Below are 21,953 nucleotides of genomic sequence, written 5' to 3' on the forward strand. Positions count from 1 at the left end.
TCTACTGATAAAAATCCTACCCCTTCTGACAGAGATTCCAGGGCGCTGGATAGATGGGTAAGAAGGTTTACTCGTCTGCAACCTTGGCAATCAGGGCTTTAAACTGTCAATTTCATATGCTTAAATATCAACGGCATATCATGGGACTGCTTAAACAGAAAATGGTTAATCTCTGACTGTGTGGAAAATAAAGAATTGCATGATTTATTGCGTTCAGCTGAACAAGTTGGAAAACCTACTTTGCAATGTGGTTTTGATTCTTTGGAGGCCTCTTGCAGGGCTGCTATAACTGGATCTGTGATAAGAAGGCATGCTTGGCTCAAAGAGCAAAATCTGCCTGACCATGTTAAAGCAAAATTGTTGGATGCTTCTTTACAACAGGACAGACTCTTTGGTAATAAGGCTGAAGAAGTTTTAAAAATTATGGAAGATAAAGCTAAATCTATGGAAACTGTGAAAGATTTCTTACAAGTGCAGCCACCCAGATTTACTAGGGACTGGCCTACTAAGAACTGTTCCTTTCCAGTCCCTTCAAGAGCCGCTCAAGTCAAATCCAGACATTCCAAAGGCTCCAGGTTTCAGTCACAAGGAACTTTTAGAACAAAACAATGGGGTTCCTCCACCTCCAAACCTGGAAGCAACAAGGCACCTCCCTATGGTAAACAGTCTCATTGACTTTCCTGTACAATCACCAAACACTTACCTTTTGGCCACCCCTTTGGGGGGAAAACTGGCACTTCATGCACAAAACTGGCAACTGATTACCCAGGACAAATGGGTTTTAAATACAGTATCCCAGGATACAGATTTCATTTCCACACATTGCCAATCCTAAACGGATGGCCAGATCTGCCTCCAAATCAGTGGCCAGAGGCCCAGAATCAAGTTCTGTCCCTCATGAATATGGGGGCTATTCAACCAGTACCAGAAGAGGAAAAGGGACAAGGTTTCTATTCAAGACTTTTCCTGGTATCCAGAAAAGACAAATCATGGCGTCCAAGTCTGGACTTATCCATTCTAAATACATTTCTGGACATTCCAAAATTCAAGATGCTGACTCTTCAACAGTTACTATCTATGTTAGGCAAAGATACCTGGTTGGTAACTCTAGACTTAAAAGAGGCTTACCTGCATATCCCAATCAGGGAATCTTGCAGAAGATACTTCTGCTTCAAAGCAGGCTACTTGCACTACCAGTTGTCTGCACTACCCTTTGGCTTATCTACTGTGCCCAGGGTCTTCACAAAGTGCCTGGCACCAGTAATTGCATTTTGCAGGCAAAGAAATATTCAAATTTATCCATACCTGGATGATTGTCTAATTCAGACAGAAAACAAAGACACTCTTCTAAAGCATCTGGCGTTTGTAAAAAGGGTTCTAACTTGTCTAGGGTACACCATAAACGAAAAGAAATCACAACTGGTACCCTCTCAAAAAATTACATTCCTGGGTGCAAGCTTGAATACAGCTGCCCAGATGACTTACCTTACGCCAGAAAAACAAATTCAATTGATGACTTACTTCAAACAGGTGGTCACAAAAACCCAGCTATCTGCAAGACAAATTCTGCAGGCCTTGGGGTTCATGGCCTCTTGCATTCTTCTAATTCCATATGCAAGACTGCATATGAGGAAACTTCAGTGGTACCTAAAACGTTTATGGAGTCAACATTATCACAGCCTGGAAACAATGATTCCTATTATACCTTGCCTGCAACTAGAGTTCCTATGGTGGGCAGAGGCCTGCCACCAAAACAAGGGACTGGCATTCACTCCACCCCCTGCCGCCCAAACCCTAACTACAGACGCATCAGACAATGCTTGGGGGGGCACATCTCGCAGGGAAATGCATTCAGGGCAAATGGAGCCCAAATAAAATGCACCTACATATCAATCAGAAAGAGTTGCTAGCTGTACAGAATGCTGTGACAGCCTTCAAGGACTACCTTCATCCAGGACAACTACTGATAAAGACAGACAACACCACAGTCATGTAGTACATAAACAAGCAGGGGGGTACAAATTCCTACCCCCTTTGCAGACTAGCCATGGAATTGTGGAACATGGCCTTGACTTATCAAATACATCTACAAGCTCAATTCCTGCCAGGACAGCTAAATACTCTGGCAGACAAACTAAGCAGAAATCTTATGGACCCACACGAATGGAAACTGGAACCACAAGTTTTCAACACGTTGACATGCAAATGGGGGAGCCCAGACATAGATCTTTTTGCCTCACCCCAGAACTATCAGTTGTACATATTCTGCACAAGAATGCATCACAAAAAAGCTTGGAAAGTGGATGCTGTATCATTCAGCTGGAAAAACCTATCAGTCTATGCTTTTCCCCCTCTGCCTCTGCTCTCCAAAGTCTTACTAAATGTCGGACAGGACAAACCAAAAATGATTCTGATTGCTCCAGACTGGCCTCGCCAACACTGGTACCCACTCCTATGCAATGTGTCACACCTTTCTCCGTGGCACCTGCCTCAGACACCTTACCTAATGTCTCAGCAGAACTATCAAATTCTGCACACTCGGCTCCAAACTTTGAATCTTACAGCATGGCTAATCAACTAATTTCACCCTTAGCATCTCTCAGCAAACCTGTGATGGATGTCATTTTGGAGGCTAGAAGGCCTAGTACTAGAAAATCTTATGCTGACAAATGGAAAAGATTCTGTGCCTGGAACCAATCACAAGGAATAAGCACAGCAATGCCCAATATTCCTCAGATTCTGCAATACTTAACTGAGATGCTCCACAAGGGCCTATCTTTTTCTTCCATAAAAATCCATGCTTCTGCTATTTCAGCTCATTACAACACAGAACCTCCCCTCTTCTCTCATCCTCTGCTAAAGCAGCATCTCAGAGGGGCCAAAAATTTAAGACCTCCCAGGAGAGCACCAACTCCTGTATGGGACCTCAGTTTTGTTTTGGAAAAACTCACTGTACCTCCTTTTGAGCCAGCTGCTACTGTGGACCTAAAATTTCTCTCTTGGAAAACAGCTTTCCTTTTAGCAGTCACTTCAGCTAGAAGGATTTCAGAATTACAGGCTCTTCTGGCAGTGGAGCCTTTCATTATTTTTATCCGGACAGGGTGGCTCTCAGGACCAATCCATCCTTTATGCCTAAGGTGGTATCCAGTGTGGCTCTTAATTAGACCATTCATCTGCCAACTTTCTTCCCCAATCCACAGAACAAGGGTGAGCGGATTCTGCATTAATTGGATGTATACAGGCAACTTTGATTCTACTTAAACAGGACAAAATCTCTAAGAAAATCTGAACAACTATTGGTGGCATTTGCTGCAGGGGCAGAGGGAAAGGCTATTTTAAAGCAGACCTTTTCCAAATGGATAAGCCATTGTATTCATTTCTGCTATATGCACCATGGTAAACCTATCACCAAGAGGATCAGATCTCATTCCACCAGGGCTACATCTACTTCTGCAGCCTTTCTCAGAGGGATTGCAACCGTAGACATTCTAGAAGTTGCTACCTGGAGCTCAGGTCATACGTTCGCCAAACGTTACCATTTACCTCTCTTCTCTAAATCCAGAGCTGGCCTTGCCACTGCCATCCTGCAGGGCCTTACAGCTGCTCCTAATGCTGTATAAATCCATCCTCCTAACCATAGCTTTGGGATTCTACCCAAATGTAATGACTGCAACAGTGACACATGGAGAACATAGTACAGTTGTGAACACTTATCATAAATGTAGATGTTTGAGTGTATTCACTGTTGCAGTCCTGGTTACCCTCCATCCAGCCCCCTGTTTTTCTCTAACTATACCTCTCCTTTCTTTTACTATGATTAAAAGCCTTTTTGGTGTATTTGCTTTTGTTTGGAGGTATATGTTTTGTGTTTTAAATAATATATATTGCTCACCATTTGGGGGGCAACTGACATCTGGGGCAAGAAAAACTGATGTAATGGCATTGGCTGCATGTTTTATACCCCTGATGACCTGACGTCATGGAAGAAGGGACAGTAACTGATGCAAGACCCAAGACTTTGTTAATCAGGCCGATTGAAGGCAACCTGCCAGCAGATTACCCAACTGTAATGACTGCAACAGTGAATACACTCGCACATCTACATTTATGGTAAGTGTACACAACTGTACTTTCCTCTCTGACAAGTTGTGTTTAAATAGAGGAACCAGGCAGGGATGTCCTTTTCAACTTTTATTTGCTTTATATTTAGAACTGTTGACAAAGAAAATAAGGGATTCACAAATTTAAGGATGTAATTGGTATGGTACTCAAGAAAAGTTAAACTTTATTTGCAGATGATATTATATTCTACCTGATAAATCCAGTAAGGGACATGTCAGTGTTGTGGAACATTTTTAGACAGTTTCATGTCTTTTTGGGATATAAAATAAATGAAGATAAAACAAAGGCTAGAACAGTAAACTGTACCCACCCATAAATTAGTTTAGCAATAGCCATACTTACAGGAACAAGATAAGATGAAGTATTTAGTTGCTTGAATTAAAAAGTATCTGGTTATGGCCACTAAGGATATATGGGCAGAAAACTGAAAAACAAAAATAAAAAATGAGAACCTAAAAGTTCCTGACTATGGATATGGATAATTAGACACAAGTAATGAAAATAGTTGTAGCCCCCCCCCCCCTCCTTACAAAAATCTCAGGCATGTTTTTATCAACCAGATAAGTTGTGGAAGATAATTAATAATGTGCTTAAGGACAGATTTATTTATTTATTTATTTATTGAGGAAGAGCCACCTGTGTAAAAGATACAAAAGAAGAGTAGGTGGGTAAGCTACTGAGAAATGGCCAAGGACTGGATACAGGAAGAGGAGCAGACAGACAGGGCCAGTATACATACAAAAGGTGAGTAGGACATTGGTCGGACCCACATATACAGAAAGTGATCTAATGGTGTTAGAGAGGAGTCAAAAACAAAGGGATAGGGAGTGACACATAAGGGAGGTAAACAAAAAGAGTCCGCTTTGCTCAACTTGAATACAGGCTTCCCATCATAACCAGAGTCTCTAAAAACATTAATCTATTCTATAGTCCAATGAAAACAAAATCTGCCGATTTCCAAGTGCCCCCCTTCAGGAACCACACTGCACCACCCTCACCAAAGCCAGATAGCTCCCAGTCACCTACAGATTTCAGCTGCTCCTAGGATCTCTTCTTTTCAGACTACTTCAACCAAGTACCTTCCTGCCTCACCAAAATTCATAATAAAACCACTCCCTACAACCTCTGCAACTTCTCATGATTGGCCCCCTCACTCTAGACCCCCAAACTAAACTGTGCTGTATCAGTCACTCATCCTTAATTCTTGCACCCAAACTGTGGCATTTCCTCCCTCCTCACCTAAATGAAAACTCCTCTTTCCCCACTTTCAGAGCACAATTCAAAATGACATCTCCATCAAACATTTAACTTCAAGGGCTTTTCCACTGGGCAGATCACTTAACTTATCCCTCACCTACATCACTTCTACATGCACCATGTGTTCTCACCTGCTGCTTACCTCCCACGTTTACTGTTAAAATTAATCCACATTTGTTTTTCCCCTCTGTTAATAATATTTGCTCATTGTTTCAATTGTCTGCTGGACTCTTTACCTTCTGTGATTATTCTATGTTTGTGAATTTGTTCAGTTTTACTTTTTGTGAATTTCTTCACCTGGGCTATACCTGCAAATGGTCTGTTGTGATCAGTGTACTACCCCAGTAAACAGACTAAATAAATAACACCTCTATGGCAATAGAGAGAGTCCCAACATGGTTAGATGCCAAGCCAGCACAGAAGGCAGCATGCCCAGGCATCACTCATCTGGGTGTCTGAGATTATGAGCTAGTTGCTCCCCAGCACCTGTTGGGTGGGACCCATTGGTGTCACAACTCTACCACTAATATCAGGAGGCACTACATATTGCTGAGGCAGGCATGAAGGTGCAAGTGCATCTGACCAATCAGTAACCTTTACAGCTGATGCTAGGAAATTGCTGGAGTCTCCTCCAGAGCACTCTGAGGACAGGGGCCTTCATTCACATTTCTGAGAAACAGACACAGAGAACAGTAGTTATCCCTCAAGGTCACTTTCAGCAGGGGGACCCACCCCCTTTCTGAAAGTCAAACTGGCTGACCGTGTGATGCAGCACCAGAGACAGTGGTTAGCACAAACTAAAGTGGCTGTGGTCTCACTTCCTCCTCCTCCTTTTCCACAACTGGACCTGCAGATGGATGCCAGAAAGTAAAACAATTATCACACACTCATATGCTATGAGTACAGGCAGTAGCGTAACTATGAGAGGCGAAGTGAGGCAATTGCCTCAGGGAGCCAAGCGGCAGGGGGCACTTTGGGCTGTGCTGGTAAACTCAGAACTGACAGCATTGCATACTAAATACTAAGAAAATACGTGCATCCTTGAGAATAATGCAAGCCGTATGCAATGGAGTCTAGGAAAGAAGTTTTGTTAATGTCACAATTATTGTCTATTTATTTATTTTTGTTTCTTTTCAGATACAGTTCTAGAAAGACTGTGTCATTTTTGTTGTAAATGTGAGTGGCCAGGAATGTGCTTTCAGAAATCTGATAATTGGCATTTTAAATGTTGCATGATGCTCTCGCGGGACTTTTTCAGTGCGCGGGCTTCGGCTTCAGGTAGGTGTTTGGATTGTGGGCTTGCTTGCTGTTGTTCAGTCGCTTCATGGATCGGTCTGTTTGTTTGGGTGCGCGGATCAGTCTGTAGCTTGCTTGCTGTTCGGTTGGTCGCTTGGTCTCGCAGATCAGTCTGTGGCTTGCTGTTGAGTCGGTCGCTGGGCTAGGAAGGTGAAGGGCTGTGTGTTGATCTGTAGTATTCTGGTTTTAACACTGTGCTGGGAGATGTTAGGAATGTGCGTATTTTCATTGAACTGGACTTATCAGAGCTGGACAGTTCTGTGGTTACTCGTGCTCAACGTTGTACAGGTACCGAATATACTTGCGTTTAAGTACAACTTATTGTTCACTATTTTATGTGCCTTGTTAAGCTGAACAAATGGTACTGGATCGCTTAAAGAAGGCTCTCGAAGAAAGAATTTTAGGGGTTAGAAGAACAATGATTACTGCCTTTCTCTGTTATGTGGGACAGGTATGTATATATCGCATACGGAGGCGGATTGGTCACTCTAAATTGACCGTAAGTGTGAGAGAGTGCGTACGAGTCTGTTGTGTGGAAGAGGTATTGTTGCAGGGCTAACCACCCTGCAGTGTAAATAAGTGATCTTACTTAAGTTACTTGAGCAGGTGAAAGAATTGTTTTCTACACTGTTATACTTAACTTCTGATGTGGTTCCAGCAGACTGGAAAACTGGCATAACAGCAGTCTGGATTTATAAGGTCTGGTCTGGAGACTCTCAAGGTTGATGAGTCTTTAATAAAGGATTTTTCTGTATTTAACTTGAGCTTCTGTCCTTTTGGCATGCTTTAGTACTGCTTTGCTTATTTGGTGTTTTTTACTTGTTCAGCTTGCTCACCATCCTTTTTGCTTATCAGATTGTTAATTCCACACTAATGCTTCTTTGGTAAATTTGAAACAGTTAAATGAGTTTGGTGGGTTGTATTTGTATTGCATGTTATAAAACCAAAAGTACCTTAGCTAAGGGTATGCAGTCTAAACGATTAGATTCAACTGTCAATTTACATGTGCACTTTAACATGCTGTCACATCTCTGCAGTGCGACTCCATGTAGGCCGCATGCCTTTACTACAACATAGTATTGCTGCTTTCTTCTTTTTCTTTATTAGACATTACAAAGGTAGTGGTTTGATGGGGTGGGTGACATTAGAGTGAGAGTTGCAAGGACATAGCCAGCATGTTTTTAGGTGAACTTTTAGTAAAGTTTTGAAGTGGGTGCATGATGGTATGGAGGTAATTGTGGGTGGGAGGGAGTTCCATAATTTGGCTATGGTGCAAGAGAATAGTGCTTCACCAGCAGAGTTATTCTGTCACAGATGGTCCCATGCAAAGCACTGGCTTGCCACACCTGCCCTGCTTCCTTCTACTGTGCTTGTAGCTTGCTGATATCATTGTGCATGTTGGTCTACCCTACTTGCTTTCCCTTCATTATTGTCTGTTACTGCCTGCTTTCTTGCATTTTCTCTCCCGATGACACTGTATTTATATACCATTTTTTCTTTGATTCCTGTCCTATGCTCTCACAACTATTAAACCCAAATCCCCAGATTTCCCATGCATTCCATAACATCCTAGGACAGTGGGACAGGAAGGCAAGAGTTATGTACGGTATCCATCATCAGCTGGGGATTAGATTTTCCACATAATCATAACATCTCCTTCTGCTGGCCAGAATGCACTGTACAATGCAATGTTTCTGGCTGTAGTAAAACAGCATGCTTCTACAGTCAATAATTGCAGCAAGAGTGCAGGTATACACCCCTGTGAGCTTGTATCTCCAGAATCTGTAGGCATGCAACTCTCGAGACTTTTCCAAGGGCAGCTGTTGAGAAGACACTCAAACTACACCCTTTCGTGGGATGGGTAAGCCAACACCAGCTACTCACTGTCATTCCTCCCCGGTTGACTCTTTCATTATCTGAGCAGGTAATTGAACTCAGGTTATCTGAAGTAAAGGCAGGGCCAAAAGCTCAGCGTCATGAAGCTGGCATCTCTCTGCCCTGTGTACCAACATGTTTTCTTTTTTGAATGATTTAAAAAATACTTTTCATTGCTTCATGCCGTACTACTGTACATTTTATTTTTGTATTGCATTACTCTAGTTGTTATCACAGAACTGCAGTTTGCTCTAGTGTTCTGTTTTGAACAACTGAACTTTGTTTTTTGGCATACGTTGTCGTTTGAATTTATTTCTCATTGGGTTATTTACATTTGTCTAAGTCAATATTTTTGGCATAGTTGCTGTACTGTAGTTTCCTGCATTTTAAAAACTCAACTCTGTATATTTGCTACTTCAAATTCGGTGCATATATAGTGTGTGTGTGTGTGTGTGTGTGTGTGTGTGTGTGTGGGCATGGGCGTGCACATGTGCACGCGGGTGAGCATATATGCACGCTCGTACATGCGTATATGATCTTTCTTACATTTTATTTCTGGAATAATAAAACTACATGCATATTTTTGTTTCTAGAATAATCAGAATTTCATCTCGATGGCTTGGGTTCCCGGGGGAGGGGGGGATGTTGGGGTGCCTATGAAAAGTTTGCCTCAGGGCGCTTCTAACGTAGTTACGCCACTGAGTACAGGTGCCATTATAAAGAGGACAGACACAGGAGTCATATACACCCTGCTGCCAGGAAAGGCACTCTACCTTCTGCAGCACCCAAGCAGTATAGCTGCCTTTTTTCTACCAGTGGAAAACAAAGTAGGTAGTCTTTAGTGTACAAGTACAACAGTTAAAACAGTAGAAGGCAACGGTGCTGGAAACAAAATTACAGTATATTTCATGTTCTCTCTCTTGAACCTCTGCCTCCCACTAGTAAAGCAGGTAAGAGAGGCACCATTTCAGGTAACTACAACTATGCTGACACTGTTCACCAGAATGGATGATGCCAGTGGCATCATTTAGCATCCCAGTCAGCTCATAGCAGGCATCCATTTAATGCAAATGGCCATTATATGAACCCAGCAGGTGCTCCTCAAATGGGAAAATTAATCTCTCCCATCATACCAAGCTGGAGCCATGAATTCCCCAGTCCCTGAGGGAGCCAGGTCACTCTATCAATTATAGGAGAAAACTGGCAGCCCTCTGTGCATAGATCATGTTTGTAAATGAAGTGAAATGTAGCACTGCACTGTGACGCTAAGACATGGTGGTAGCACTACAGTGCAATATGGCTGTAGTGCTGCACAGTGACACAATGGCTGTACACATGCAATATACACATATGACCATGCAAGTCAAATGCTTTGTGGTCACAGGGATGTATAACACTAAAGCAGACATGTTTGGACTGTGCAATGCACACTGGCTGTGATTCACAGACCGTGGTGCGAATTGGCTTCATTAGTATAACTGCCACACAGACTGTTTCTTGTTACCATGGCATAAAGTTGTTGCTATTCTGCCCAATGTCACTTACATATATATAGCTCTGCAATAGATGAATATTTATAAGGTCTCTGCAGACATGAAATATCTCATAGTTAAGGAATAAGTCCTTCCTGGAACTACAGCAGTAAAAACAACAAATCTTGTAGAGGACATCAGTGATAGTGAGGCAGATGTAAGGCAGATGTCACTGTGGGTGTGTAACTGAGAACTCTTGACAGTGGCATGGTACTGTACTGTCTACATAATAAACTACTGAGCATGCTGCAAGCAGTGCTTGGCTTCAGGGTTTCAGGGCCACACATTGAGGCATGGCTATAGTACACAATTGGAGATAACCTATGCATAGCACTAACTACAGCTGATAACCAGGTTAATGGGAAGGTGGACTGTGGTCATAGGTGTATGTACCCCACAGTGCTCCATACACACCCACTGACTGACATGTTTTACCTAAAGTGTACAGGTACTGGCATACATACAAAAGGGAGGCAATACCTTGAAATGTTTACTAGCTAGAAGAATGAAGTGTTACTGCAGTCTCCACAGACATGGCATGTGCCTCGTGGGCACAGACACTGCAGGCAAGCATTATCTGGATTTTGGCAGGAGCTGGTACATGATGTGAATGTGGTAGGTGGCCATAGTTAATCTCTGCAGAAGTGTCCAGATATCATGTTGTTGGCTTGAAACTATCACAAGTCAGACTAAAAGCACTGCTGCTGAGGTAGCATGTCTATCACTTTATGGTACACAGCCTGCCACCCTCTGCTGTGGGTGTCTTACAGTTCATGGGCATCCACTTCATCTGGCTGAACACCTGGCACTCCTCATCAGACTGCACTCACACACACAAACACACAGACAATCTCAATGTTGTGCCTGTTCCCCATCACCTGTGGGCATATAGCCTGCCATCTCCCATAGTTTTACCCATTCCATGTCATGGACTGCAGTGAGCCCCAACAATGCAAGCCAACATAGTGAAAATTGCCAGCGATCACATTGCGGAACCTCAACCCCATGAATACAGGACATGATACCAGATTCTCTGCAGCCTTCTAGATCAGAAGGCTGCTATGATCTTCCATGAGCTCACCCCATGTTATAATGCTGCACTCACCTGACCATGTGCCCTCAACTGTGCAAGTTATTACTGTGTCCTACCCACCTCCAAACCTACATAGATATGGTGATGTATGATGCATGGCATGGCCAGTCCCCACACTACCCTGTGCCTCTGTGTAATACTGCATGTGACATTTTATTCTAGGTTGCCTGTGTCATAGGCTCATAGGTTAGTACTAGGCTAACTGCCTTTTTGGGCCATTTTAAGCCTAGCCAATTACCCCATGTGAGAATCAAACTTTGCACCTTTGGTTTATAAGGCAAATACCGTAACCATTATGCCAGCCTCTCATTGGTAGTCATCTTGATACCAATCACCTCTTTGTCACTGATATAATGTAATGTGTCTGCCACTACCAACATTCTGCTGCTGCAACACATTCATGCCCTGATTTTCCTACCACAAGTCCCCTTGCAGGAACTGTTGGTATAGGTTGAATGAAAGTGAACTTTCCAAGTGGTATAAATAAATGTTAATGCCATAGACATTACAAACCATCTGGCAGCTCAGAGTGGAGAAGTCCTTCCTGTTGATATATTGCTGGCCCTCTGGACCAGTAGGGCAATGATAGCAACATATGTGCAACCTATGAATCATAGGAAATAGGCTATTTAATAAAAGGCCCACATTGCGTTGATTATCTCCTCTGCTACCCTACAGTACCAGATATATTCTTCCATAAATTGTAGCATTTTATTGAGAAACTGGTTTAGTATTTGTAAGGCTGATGCATGTAAGCTTGTTTACATGTTTCTCTGGATAGTTCTTGTAGCTGAAGTGGTTAAGGTTACAGATAACTTAATATCCACAGGAATAGGCATATCACACATGCCCCTCAGTTCTGCATGTGAGCATCACACAGTTCAATTTGTTCCATTAAAATATCCTTGCCCACTCAGTCTGTGGCATTAATATTTGTGTACCACTTGGGGAGTTCAGTTTCATTCAACCTATACCAACAGTTTTTGACCACCTTATTGATTCCTAGAGAATTTTTTTGAGGAGTCAAAAACAATATGCCCACTGCAGACAGTGTCTTACCATCTTGCTCACACCCAGAGATTGTCTCTCTAACTTTAAGGCCAAGCGAAGAACTTCTGTCAAAGGGGGCATTGATGAAGGAAGACTTGAAGGGTTCCACTAAATCACACAGATGCATCAAGCATATCTCCTAATGGAAATGCCTGAACCTGACACCCTTGAGGTGCCTTCAACTGCAGTGAATTTTTGATGGATTGTAGGGTAGCTAACTGTGAAGCAATAGAACTGTGCTTCAGAAGTAATTGCCCCAGAGAGGGATTTAGATAGTTCTTTTAAGTCCCTCTGAAGTCTGGTGAAGTGTGCCAAATAATTCAGCAACCTGAGTGCAAAGGTTGGTGAAGCATATACATGCTTCCCAAATCTGTCAAACCTCCTGGACTCCCTGTTAAGGAGATGGACAGATAAACTCTGTAAAGTGAGTTCCTTCTTTGTGGCTGCTGCAGTGACCATGGCATCTACTGGTACTCTTTTGCTCCAAAATTCTCTTCCTTTCAGTGGTGCCAGGATCCTCTCTGGTCTCTTGGGGATCGGCTCAGCAGAGTTGGGTTCCTTTGTATACTGAACTGATTTGCATGCCTAGAGATCAAATCATTGAGCTCATCGATGGTCAAAGTCACTCAGGAGGTAGATGGGCCAGACCCAATGGCTTCCAGGAATACCGATTCCTCTTGGAAAGGGTTATTGGTAGACTAACTACCCCTATACTTAAGGCTCTTCAGGATGTCTCCAAAGGAGATGCCATCAGGTGGTGATCTTGGGGACCCCTCCCCCTCATCAAAATTGGTATCTTCTGAGAGTGACTCTTGAGGAGAGTCTAGGTGCCTCCTCTTGCACTTTCTGTTCCTAGGGACTTCTTTGGTGGGATGTTCTGGTGAAGTTATCAGAAGATATAAGTATACCCTGCTGGGTAGACTGAAGACTTTGGACTGTCTGTCCCTGTGGAGTAGAGTGTTGAGGCTCAAGGCATAAAGACATACGGGATTCAGAATAAAGATCTGAAGGGGTGGAATCATCCATTCTCTAGAAGCAGAGAATACTCTCTCCACCACCTGAAAGGCAGAATGCTCTAGGGGGGATGAGGAGGCCAATGGAGATGAGAAAACATGCTTCCGGACAGTTAGCTCATTCTGCTCAGTCTGTCTCAAAGGCAGCCTACCAGAGGCAGAGGATGGAGCCGAGCTGTCCAGTGCTAAGGCTCTGAGGGGCAGAGATGGCTTCAACAACTTTGGAGTTGACTCAGCACCTCAGATTCAATGAACCTACAGCTACCGGAGTCATCCGGCTCTGACACTGTCAGAGCCATTGCACTCAGAGAATGTATCTGAGCAGAAGATACAACAATTTTTGGATCCGATGCTGATGGTCCCAAAAGACTTTGATCCAGGGGGTCTGAAGCCAAGGATCAGATTTGAGAAGGAGCCAAGCTGGGTGGAGTAGTACTGGTAAAGGTATCCAGACCCGAAGGAATAGGAGCCGGGATAACTCCCATCTGAATCTCTGCCAAGAGAAACTTCCTCATCATTCTGTCCACATCTGCTTCTGTCAGACTCCTGGAAGAAAGAGGAGAGGAGGCCACTGAAGGGGACATAGAATGGCGATGTCTTTAAAAATGGTGATGCAGTTGGGAAGGAACCAGTCCAGCAAAGATGCATAACAGGTCCAAGGGAACGATTTCAGATCTGAAGGTACCAGATCCAGTGAAACAAATCAGGCATCTGAGGCAGATGAATCTGAGGATTTAGTCTTTGGATCTGACTGTTTCGACATTTTACGGGCTGGCTCCGTGGCAGGATCAGAAGACAGAGCGGAGGATCCAGAGGGGTACAACAGCTACTTTCTGGGCTCCTTTTTATCAGATTTCAAGGTTTGAGCTCCAGATAATGATTTTGAGAATGTCGTAGGCAGAAGACCTTTCAAAATAAGCTTATTCTTACCATCAGCTAAGGTCCGCAGATTAAAAACTGCAAATATTGCATGACATCTTTAAATGTACCGGGCCTAAGCAATAAATACAAGAGTCATAAGCATTGGACAGAGGGATCTTATGCCCACACTCTACATTTTTTAAGGAAGCCTTTTCAGCCATCTTAAAACAGTATAATACTAAGAAGTTTTGTTGTTGTTGTTGTTGTTTTAAATAGGAACGGAAAAGAAGAGAAAAATCACCAACAATGGTATTAAAGAAATTACCACAAGGGTAAAAGTAAAGTGGAGAAAAAATACCAAAGATGGTTATTAAATTATACTAAGAAAAGTGTAGGATGAGGAGGAATAAATGCTATATAGAAAAAAAGGAATAAAGATAGAAAAAAAATTAACAATCTGTTTACTTATCCAACTACAAAACACAAACTTCAGAGCTAACAACGACCACGTTCGTATGCAAAGGTGGCAAACAAGATCTAAGGTATGGTATTGGGCTAGAGCATTGTGGGTAAGGGAGAAGCTCACGAGTTTTCACTATACATGAGCTGTGAAAAGTGACCGAGTTGGATCCAAGGGTCCGATCTGAACCAGTTAATGAGGAATGAATGAAAATTGACAATATCAGATTCATAATTTCAAACCACATACTGTTGGTTGTACAGAAAATGTTAGAGACTAGTATCATAACTTCTCCATTTTTATTTCTCATGAGGCTGTATCTCTGTTTGAGTGACTGGAGATCAGAAATGTAAGTAGTTAGTACCCAAGTGTTCTTAAAGAAAACTGGTTTATCTGCTGATTATATTGTGACTGATGAAGTGCAGAAATGCTGGTCCTTTTGTCACAGATTTGCCCCCAAGCGGTAGACAGAAGTCCTTTGTTTTGCACAAAACATGTCCTTTTCCACAGTACCTTTGATCTCAGAGATAGCGTTGTGTCACTTGAATAGTTCATACTCTGTCTGTCTATTCTGTATTTATTTTACAGGTGACCTGCTGCAGATTGGAGAGTGCCTGAACACATACTGGCAACAGAAGAAGTGCATGGCCCCTGGATGTGAGCCGCAAGCTGTGAAGAAGATGATGGATGCACTCCAACCACATGTCTATGGGCAGAGTCTAGCTGGTGCTGGTGGAGGAGGCTTTCTATACCTGCTCACAAAGGAAGCCAACCAGAAGGAAGCTGTGAGAAATATTCTTGCCAATACAGAGGTGAGATATGAACTTGTTTCTTCAAGCTAAGGTCCTTGGAAAGTGGTTGCCGCTTAGCTTAAGCTCTAGCAGTAATAGTTTGTTTCCCACCATAAAGTTCGTGATTTGTTCACATCTACATGTACTTTTCATGGCAGGTCTGTCTTACCCTATAATGGGTGTCCAACCTTTTGGCTTGCTGGGGCCGCATTGAGTGAACAGAAATTGTCTTGGGGCCGCATATAAAATATTTCATATAGTTAACTCTTTCGCTACCACGGGAGACCAAAGTCGACCTCCTGGCTGTACTGTAGGTGCATTCGAACAATTAATAAATGCCTAATATTTGCCTTAAATTCTAATTTTCGTTCTGATTTTAATTCTCTAATCTAACAGTTAACTCTAACATCTTAGTTATATATAGATTTTTTTTTACAAATAAACAGATATTCACTACAGCACTAGCATTTCTCACTGGGAAAACCACTCAGGCAGTCCATCTACATACAATGTCAACATTAGCAGTCCTACAATACTATAATCCACAAAAATAAGCCAACAAGTTTGCAATAAAGTAAAGAATTCACATTACTGACTTAATAAAGCAATTCTGAATAAGCTACAAGAGGGTCTCACCCAAACAAATGACTGGTGCCAGAAACATGGCCTCAAGCTAAATGCCAAAAAATGCACAATCATACCCTTTGAGTGATGTCCCCACAAATTATCACATTATAACAATGCTGTAAGCATGCAATCAGTCATGAGGTGCTTGGGCACCCAGGTTGATAGAAATTTGACTTTTGACCACCACATTGTCTCCGTTGTACGGAAAGCTTTTTACATGGCCTACCTCATTAGTAAAGGTATCTCATCCAGGGACAAGGAGGTCATAACATCCCTGTATTCTTCCTTTACAAAAGCAATTATTGAGTGTAACACCCCTTTTGGCAAGTGCCTCAGCAAAACACCTTGCCAAGAGAAAGACTACAACCATTTCTGACAAAAAAAGGTCAAGGGACTGAGTTCACTTAGTTATCCAAACAGACTAAAAAGCTTCTTGCTTTCCTCTGTCTCTCACTGGCCCCTATAAATTTCCTCACTGGTTTGCTTTCCAGGCTAAGAAAGATCCTGCCTTAAGAGACTTTCTCCACCTCCGAAATACTGGTTATATTTAAAACACTCACTACAAAGACAACAGCCTTCACTGCAACTTAAACAAGCCACTTTGTATGGACAGGTTCTTGACACAAAAACTTTCAACTTCTGTAAAAATCTCCTCTCATTATCAAACAATGTAGTTCAACAATATGACAAATGGATGGATAGCCATAAATGTACTCCATGAGTAAGTAGCATAGCCTTCAGCAAACCGGAAGGAAAATCCGCATACTAAACTTTCCCAGCTGGATGGCTAAGATCTAATATTGGTTACTCAAGTCTACTTGTCTAAGAAGAGGGGCCTGTTTAACTAAGAATTCCATTTGCAAAAATATATTCAGTATACATATTAAATCTCTCTCTCTTACACACACACACACACACACACACACACACACACACACACACACACACACACACACAGAAAAGGATCCCCTACTTGTAAAATAAGCAACCTCAGTAATCACATGACACAGTCTCACTGACTGAAATTGTCTGGAAGTCAAAATATCTGAAAAAAATCATAATAGAGATGGATTCATCCATGTAATTTCCCACCACCAAAAGGACCATCAATAAATCAACAAACAACTGCTCAGCAAAAATTAAATCAATAAGAAATCTATAAACTCTCTAAGATCATACTGCATACTGGAGTAAACATATAACTTCCCTCCAATCTAAAGATATTTGACATTCAGACGTTTAATTTATGCAGAAGTTATTCACAGACTGACTGTTTACTAAGCTGTAATGCTGACCATCGCTTTTGAAAAAAACAAATTCCCAGACTTTGCCAATAGCTCAAAGTGAAGAAAAGATTACTTTTTTTATTTATTATGTATTTATTTAATTTTGGAAAACATCTTTAAAACTGTTAAATTGATTACACACACAGAAACACAGAAACGTTATTGTGATAAGTAAACCACAGACTGCTGCAAGAAATCAGTCACAGCACACTATGCTTGTGTTCGAACCAATGAAGCATACCTGTCAATTCCAAAATAATTAAAGTAGCTTAATAAGAAAGTTATTTGCAAGGTTACATGGCAGTTATATTGGAAATAAGTGGAGATATTAAAAACGCTCTGTTTCTCATAGTTATGCTGAAAAGTCTTCCAAGGTAAATACAACCTTCTGATTTACCATGGAACCATACCTCTCAACCTTAGAGCAAGAATTCTGGACAAAGCGAAAAATAAAATTGGGACACAGGCCCAATAAGATTTGTCGCAAACTGGCTCAAAGACAGAACCCACAGAGTGAGAGTTGCTGGAGCCATGTCAGACTCGAAACCGGTCACAAGTGGCATCCCACAGGGTTCTGTCCTGGGACCACTCTTGTTCAGTATATACTTTTCCGAGGTACAGGCAAATGTGGGAGGACTATGGCTCACCAAGTTCGCAGACGACTGCAAACTGGGCACCATAATCAACTCTCCAGCTGACACAAACATCCTTCAAAAAGGTCTCACAGAGACAGATAACTGGTGCCAGCACCATGGTTTAAAGCTAAATGCCAAAAAATGTATAGTCATACCCTTTGGCAAAAACAATGTGCCCACAAATTACCACATAGGCGGAAACCCATTAAGTACAGAGAAAGTTATTAGGGACCTGGGGACCCAAGTTGATAGCAATCTCTCCTTTGAAAACCACATTGCCAAAGTGGTTAGAAAGACCTTCTACATAGCCCACCTCATCACGAAGGGTTTCACATCTAGATCAAGAGAGGTAATCGTGCCCCTTTATTCATCCCTCATCAGGCCCATCATAGAATACAATGCCACTTTTGTGATGTACCTTACCCGACACCTGCAGCAATTATAAAGACCCCAAAAGTATCTCACCAAGAGGATCAAGGGTCTCAAACAGATGCCATATGCTGCTCGGTTAAAAAAACTCCAGCTCTACTCAGTTGCATACCGCCTACTTTGAGGCGATCTATGCCTGACATACAAAGCTATGTCAAATCCAGAATTAATGGACATGCTCCACCTCAGTAAATCTAAATCCCTTAGAGCCACACTCGAGGGACTTGAACCTCAGCACAGAAATAAATAGAACTTGCTGGAGGGACAGGTTCATAACCCAGAGGCTCCCTTTGTTCTGGAATAGAATTCCAGTTCATGTGAGGCAGAGCACCTCACTGAATCTCTTCAAGAAGAATCTCGATAGGTGGATGGGGGATCATAGGTTTGTCCCAGGGATTACTCCCGTGTCACTTTTAGACAGAGGCACAGTAAACTAAACCTTAAAAAGGGCACAGTATACTCAAATCAAGGGGTGGCGTAAGCCATACAGAATCAGGCTAGGCTTATAATTGCCCCAGGGCAGATAGCCTAGTATGAACCTATGAACCTATGAATCACAGACACCATTGAAACAAGTGTAGCTGCAAACATACATCACGTATAATGTTTCTATCCCATTATTGCCAGTTAAGCATTATATGGCTCATTCAATCCTGCCTTCTTTTGCAACAAAGAAAATGATACTTTGAAATGACAAATCCATTAAAAATAATAAGACACATTGGCTCCACATCCTGCAACTTCTGACCTGCAAACAACCACATAGCTTTCACTGAAACTAGGTCTGCTTATTTCCACAGAATGACACCTCTCCCTAATTAAGTCTAATGGTATACAATCTACCAGGATCTGGACTACCTGAAATAAATTAAATTATGGCCTGTAAATTGCAAGTGCACTTTGTTTAATTAAACTACATTTCAAAGCCCACTTGCTGTATTTTTTCAGTAACATCCCAATATCCATTTACAGGTCACTTTACAAGACATTGGCAGTGGTAGACTTAGCATCCTCCTGATCCCTACAAGACCACACTCATACTGCTAACATTGTCCATTAAATGTGAATATCCATCCACTGTAAATGGCAAGAAGCTATGTCTTAAAAAATCTATTTTTGGCATTCCTAGTATCCAAGTATCAGGTTTTGAAACAAAGAAACATATTCTCCACAGTTTGTAAGTCAATCATCTACTATTGCAGCACTCCCAACACAAACACACACATACACACTAAAACCTCCAACATTTAGAAAATGACATTGTGCCCACCTGATTTGCCAGTATTGATGATCCACCAAAGATATGCTTACTGTTGTCCAATCTATCACTGCTTAGAACCCACCAATGACAAGACAGTACTGGGTGATTTTTTTGTTTGTCAAAAAAAAAACAAAGTTTATATGCTACAGTCCCACATTAATCAATCCACTATTGACCCATTAACCCTAGCCTGGTGTCTCATTCTTACTCCCTGGGACTGCATTACCTTGGATGACTACTTTTATTTCCTAAGCAAAAGACACAAATTGGAAGATGAGGCAAAAATCCAGACATTCTTCGAAAATCCATACAGTTGAGAGGTATGATTTCATATTCAATACAACACTCTCCCTGTCAGGAAAGCTGCAGTTTAATGAAAGTGTACTTTTAATGTAGGATGCATTTGTGAGATAACTTGTTTGTACATTAGCCTCTTTGTGCATGTGTCTCTCTCTGTCATGCACACATAAACACATACACACACACTTCTACTTTCATGCACACAAACATTCTGCTTTAATGCATGCACTCACTCACAATGAAAGTGTACTTTTAATGTAGGATGCATTTGTGAACTAACTTGTTTGTACATTAGCCTCTTTGTGCATGTGTCTCTCTCTGTCTCTCTGTCATGCACACATAAACACATACAGACACACTTCTACTTTCACGCACACAAACATTCTGCTTTAATGCATGCACTCACTCACACCATACTTACCTATTAACACAGGTTAAGTGCTGTATCTTTAAAAGGCAATGGTGGCAAATCCATAGATGAGTCCCTCTTCAGCAAGGACACACACATTGATTCTTTGGCACGAAATAATGGCGCGAACACATAGACCCTTCTTTGGTGCAAAAAAATCAAAACTAGAAGGATGCTTTGGTGCATGCGCACACCGATGTTAGAGTTACAGGTCACGGGCGTGAAAAACAAAACAAAAAAGTGTTTTGGGGCATGCGTACATTGATGTTGGAGTTAGAGGTAGAGGGCCGCATGGCAGAGCTCTGAGGGCCGCAGGTTGGACACCTTGTGAAATGATTAAAACACATCTACTGCTTCCATACTTCACATTTTGCAAGTTTCTTGTCAAACATAATATACCTGCCATGACTGCAACTGCAGGGAATAAAATCTCTGGGCTTGCACAAGTTGTACATTGTGATGGGAGGAACTTATGGATAGGTAGATGGATGTATTTCCACTGCATACAACAGCCAATGTGACTACATGACCTCAAAATTAATTAAACAAGATGTCCCTGTTTCTCTCCATGTTTTCTTGACTTCATTTATTTCATATAAAAAGACAGTGGTCATGAGTCTGCTGTTAAAAATGCAGGATTTAGACACTGATTATTCAAAGCTTTGTAAAATATTTAAGATGACTGAAAACAGTACATCGAGTTTACCTGTAAACACTGCTGGTAATCATTAGTGTCCCAGGGATCTTCACAGAGTGAGAGCCTAGTTAAGTAGTTCATAGGATATCCAGGGTACTGTTTGTATGTCTGAGGGTAATCCCTCAGGGCAGTTATGCTCAGATTTTAACCTGTGTATCTGCATAGAATATTACTAAAGCAGTGACTCACATCTGGATCTGGTTCATGCTGGGAGTTACTGAATGTTTTTACTCTTGAAGTATAGCACAGAGAGTACATCTGTATAACCATGAGTCAATTTTTCACCAAGTAAGATCAGTGTCTGGGTTATCACTGTTTAGTGGCCTCCCATGTCTTTTTGACGGGTAATAAGTAAACATTTTTTATTTAGTTGTTTTTTTTTCTTTGTTTTTTGCTGATTCTTTACAAAATGATTTTTTGTTTGTATATGTGAATATGAAACATACTTTTGTGGTTATCTGCAATGCCAGTTTTAGATTAGCATTAGGAGACTGTAAAGTGGTGGCAGGGGAAAGTGTAGTTAGGCAGCATAGGATGGTGGTTTGTAGGATGACATTGGCAATCAAGAAGAGGAGGATGAGTGTGAGGGCAGCACCAAGGATCAAATGGTGTAAACTGAAAAATGGTAATTGTGAGGTGATGTTCAGGGAAGAGTTAAGACAGGCACTGGGTGGCAGTGAAGAGTTACCGAATAGCTGGGTAACTACAGCAGAGCTAGTAAGAGAGATGGCTAGAAAGGTGCTTGGTGTGACATCTGGAAAGAGGAAAGAGGACAAGGAGACCTGGTGGTGGAATGAAGAAGTACAGGAGAGTATACAGAGAAAGAGGTTGGCGAAGAAGAAGTGGGGTTGTCAGAGAGATGAAAGTAGACAAGAGTATAAGGAGATGAGGTGCATGGCAAAGAGAGAGGTGGCGAAGGCTAAGGATAAGGCGTATGATGAGTTGTATAAAAGGTTGGA

General features: G+C 41.8%; 1 protein-coding gene across 1 annotated transcript in view; it reads left to right on the forward strand.

The window, feature by feature from the left end:
- FCSK (fucose kinase) overlaps window positions 1–21,953 on the forward strand; it is a 1,855,962-nt gene that overhangs the window by 1,808,717 nt on the left and 25,292 nt on the right. The window contains exon 22 of the mRNA XM_044081314.1: window positions 15,148–15,371. Coding sequence (XP_043937249.1) covers window positions 15,148–15,371 — 224 coding nt within the window. The remainder of the gene's footprint in view (window positions 1–15,147; window positions 15,372–21,953) is intronic.

Source organism: Protopterus annectens, chromosome 8.part0, assembly GCF_019279795.1.
Source record: "Protopterus annectens isolate FY-2018-M chromosome 8.part0, PAN1.0, whole genome shotgun sequence".
Lineage (NCBI taxonomy): Eukaryota > Metazoa > Chordata > Ceratodontiformes > Protopteridae > Protopterus > Protopterus annectens.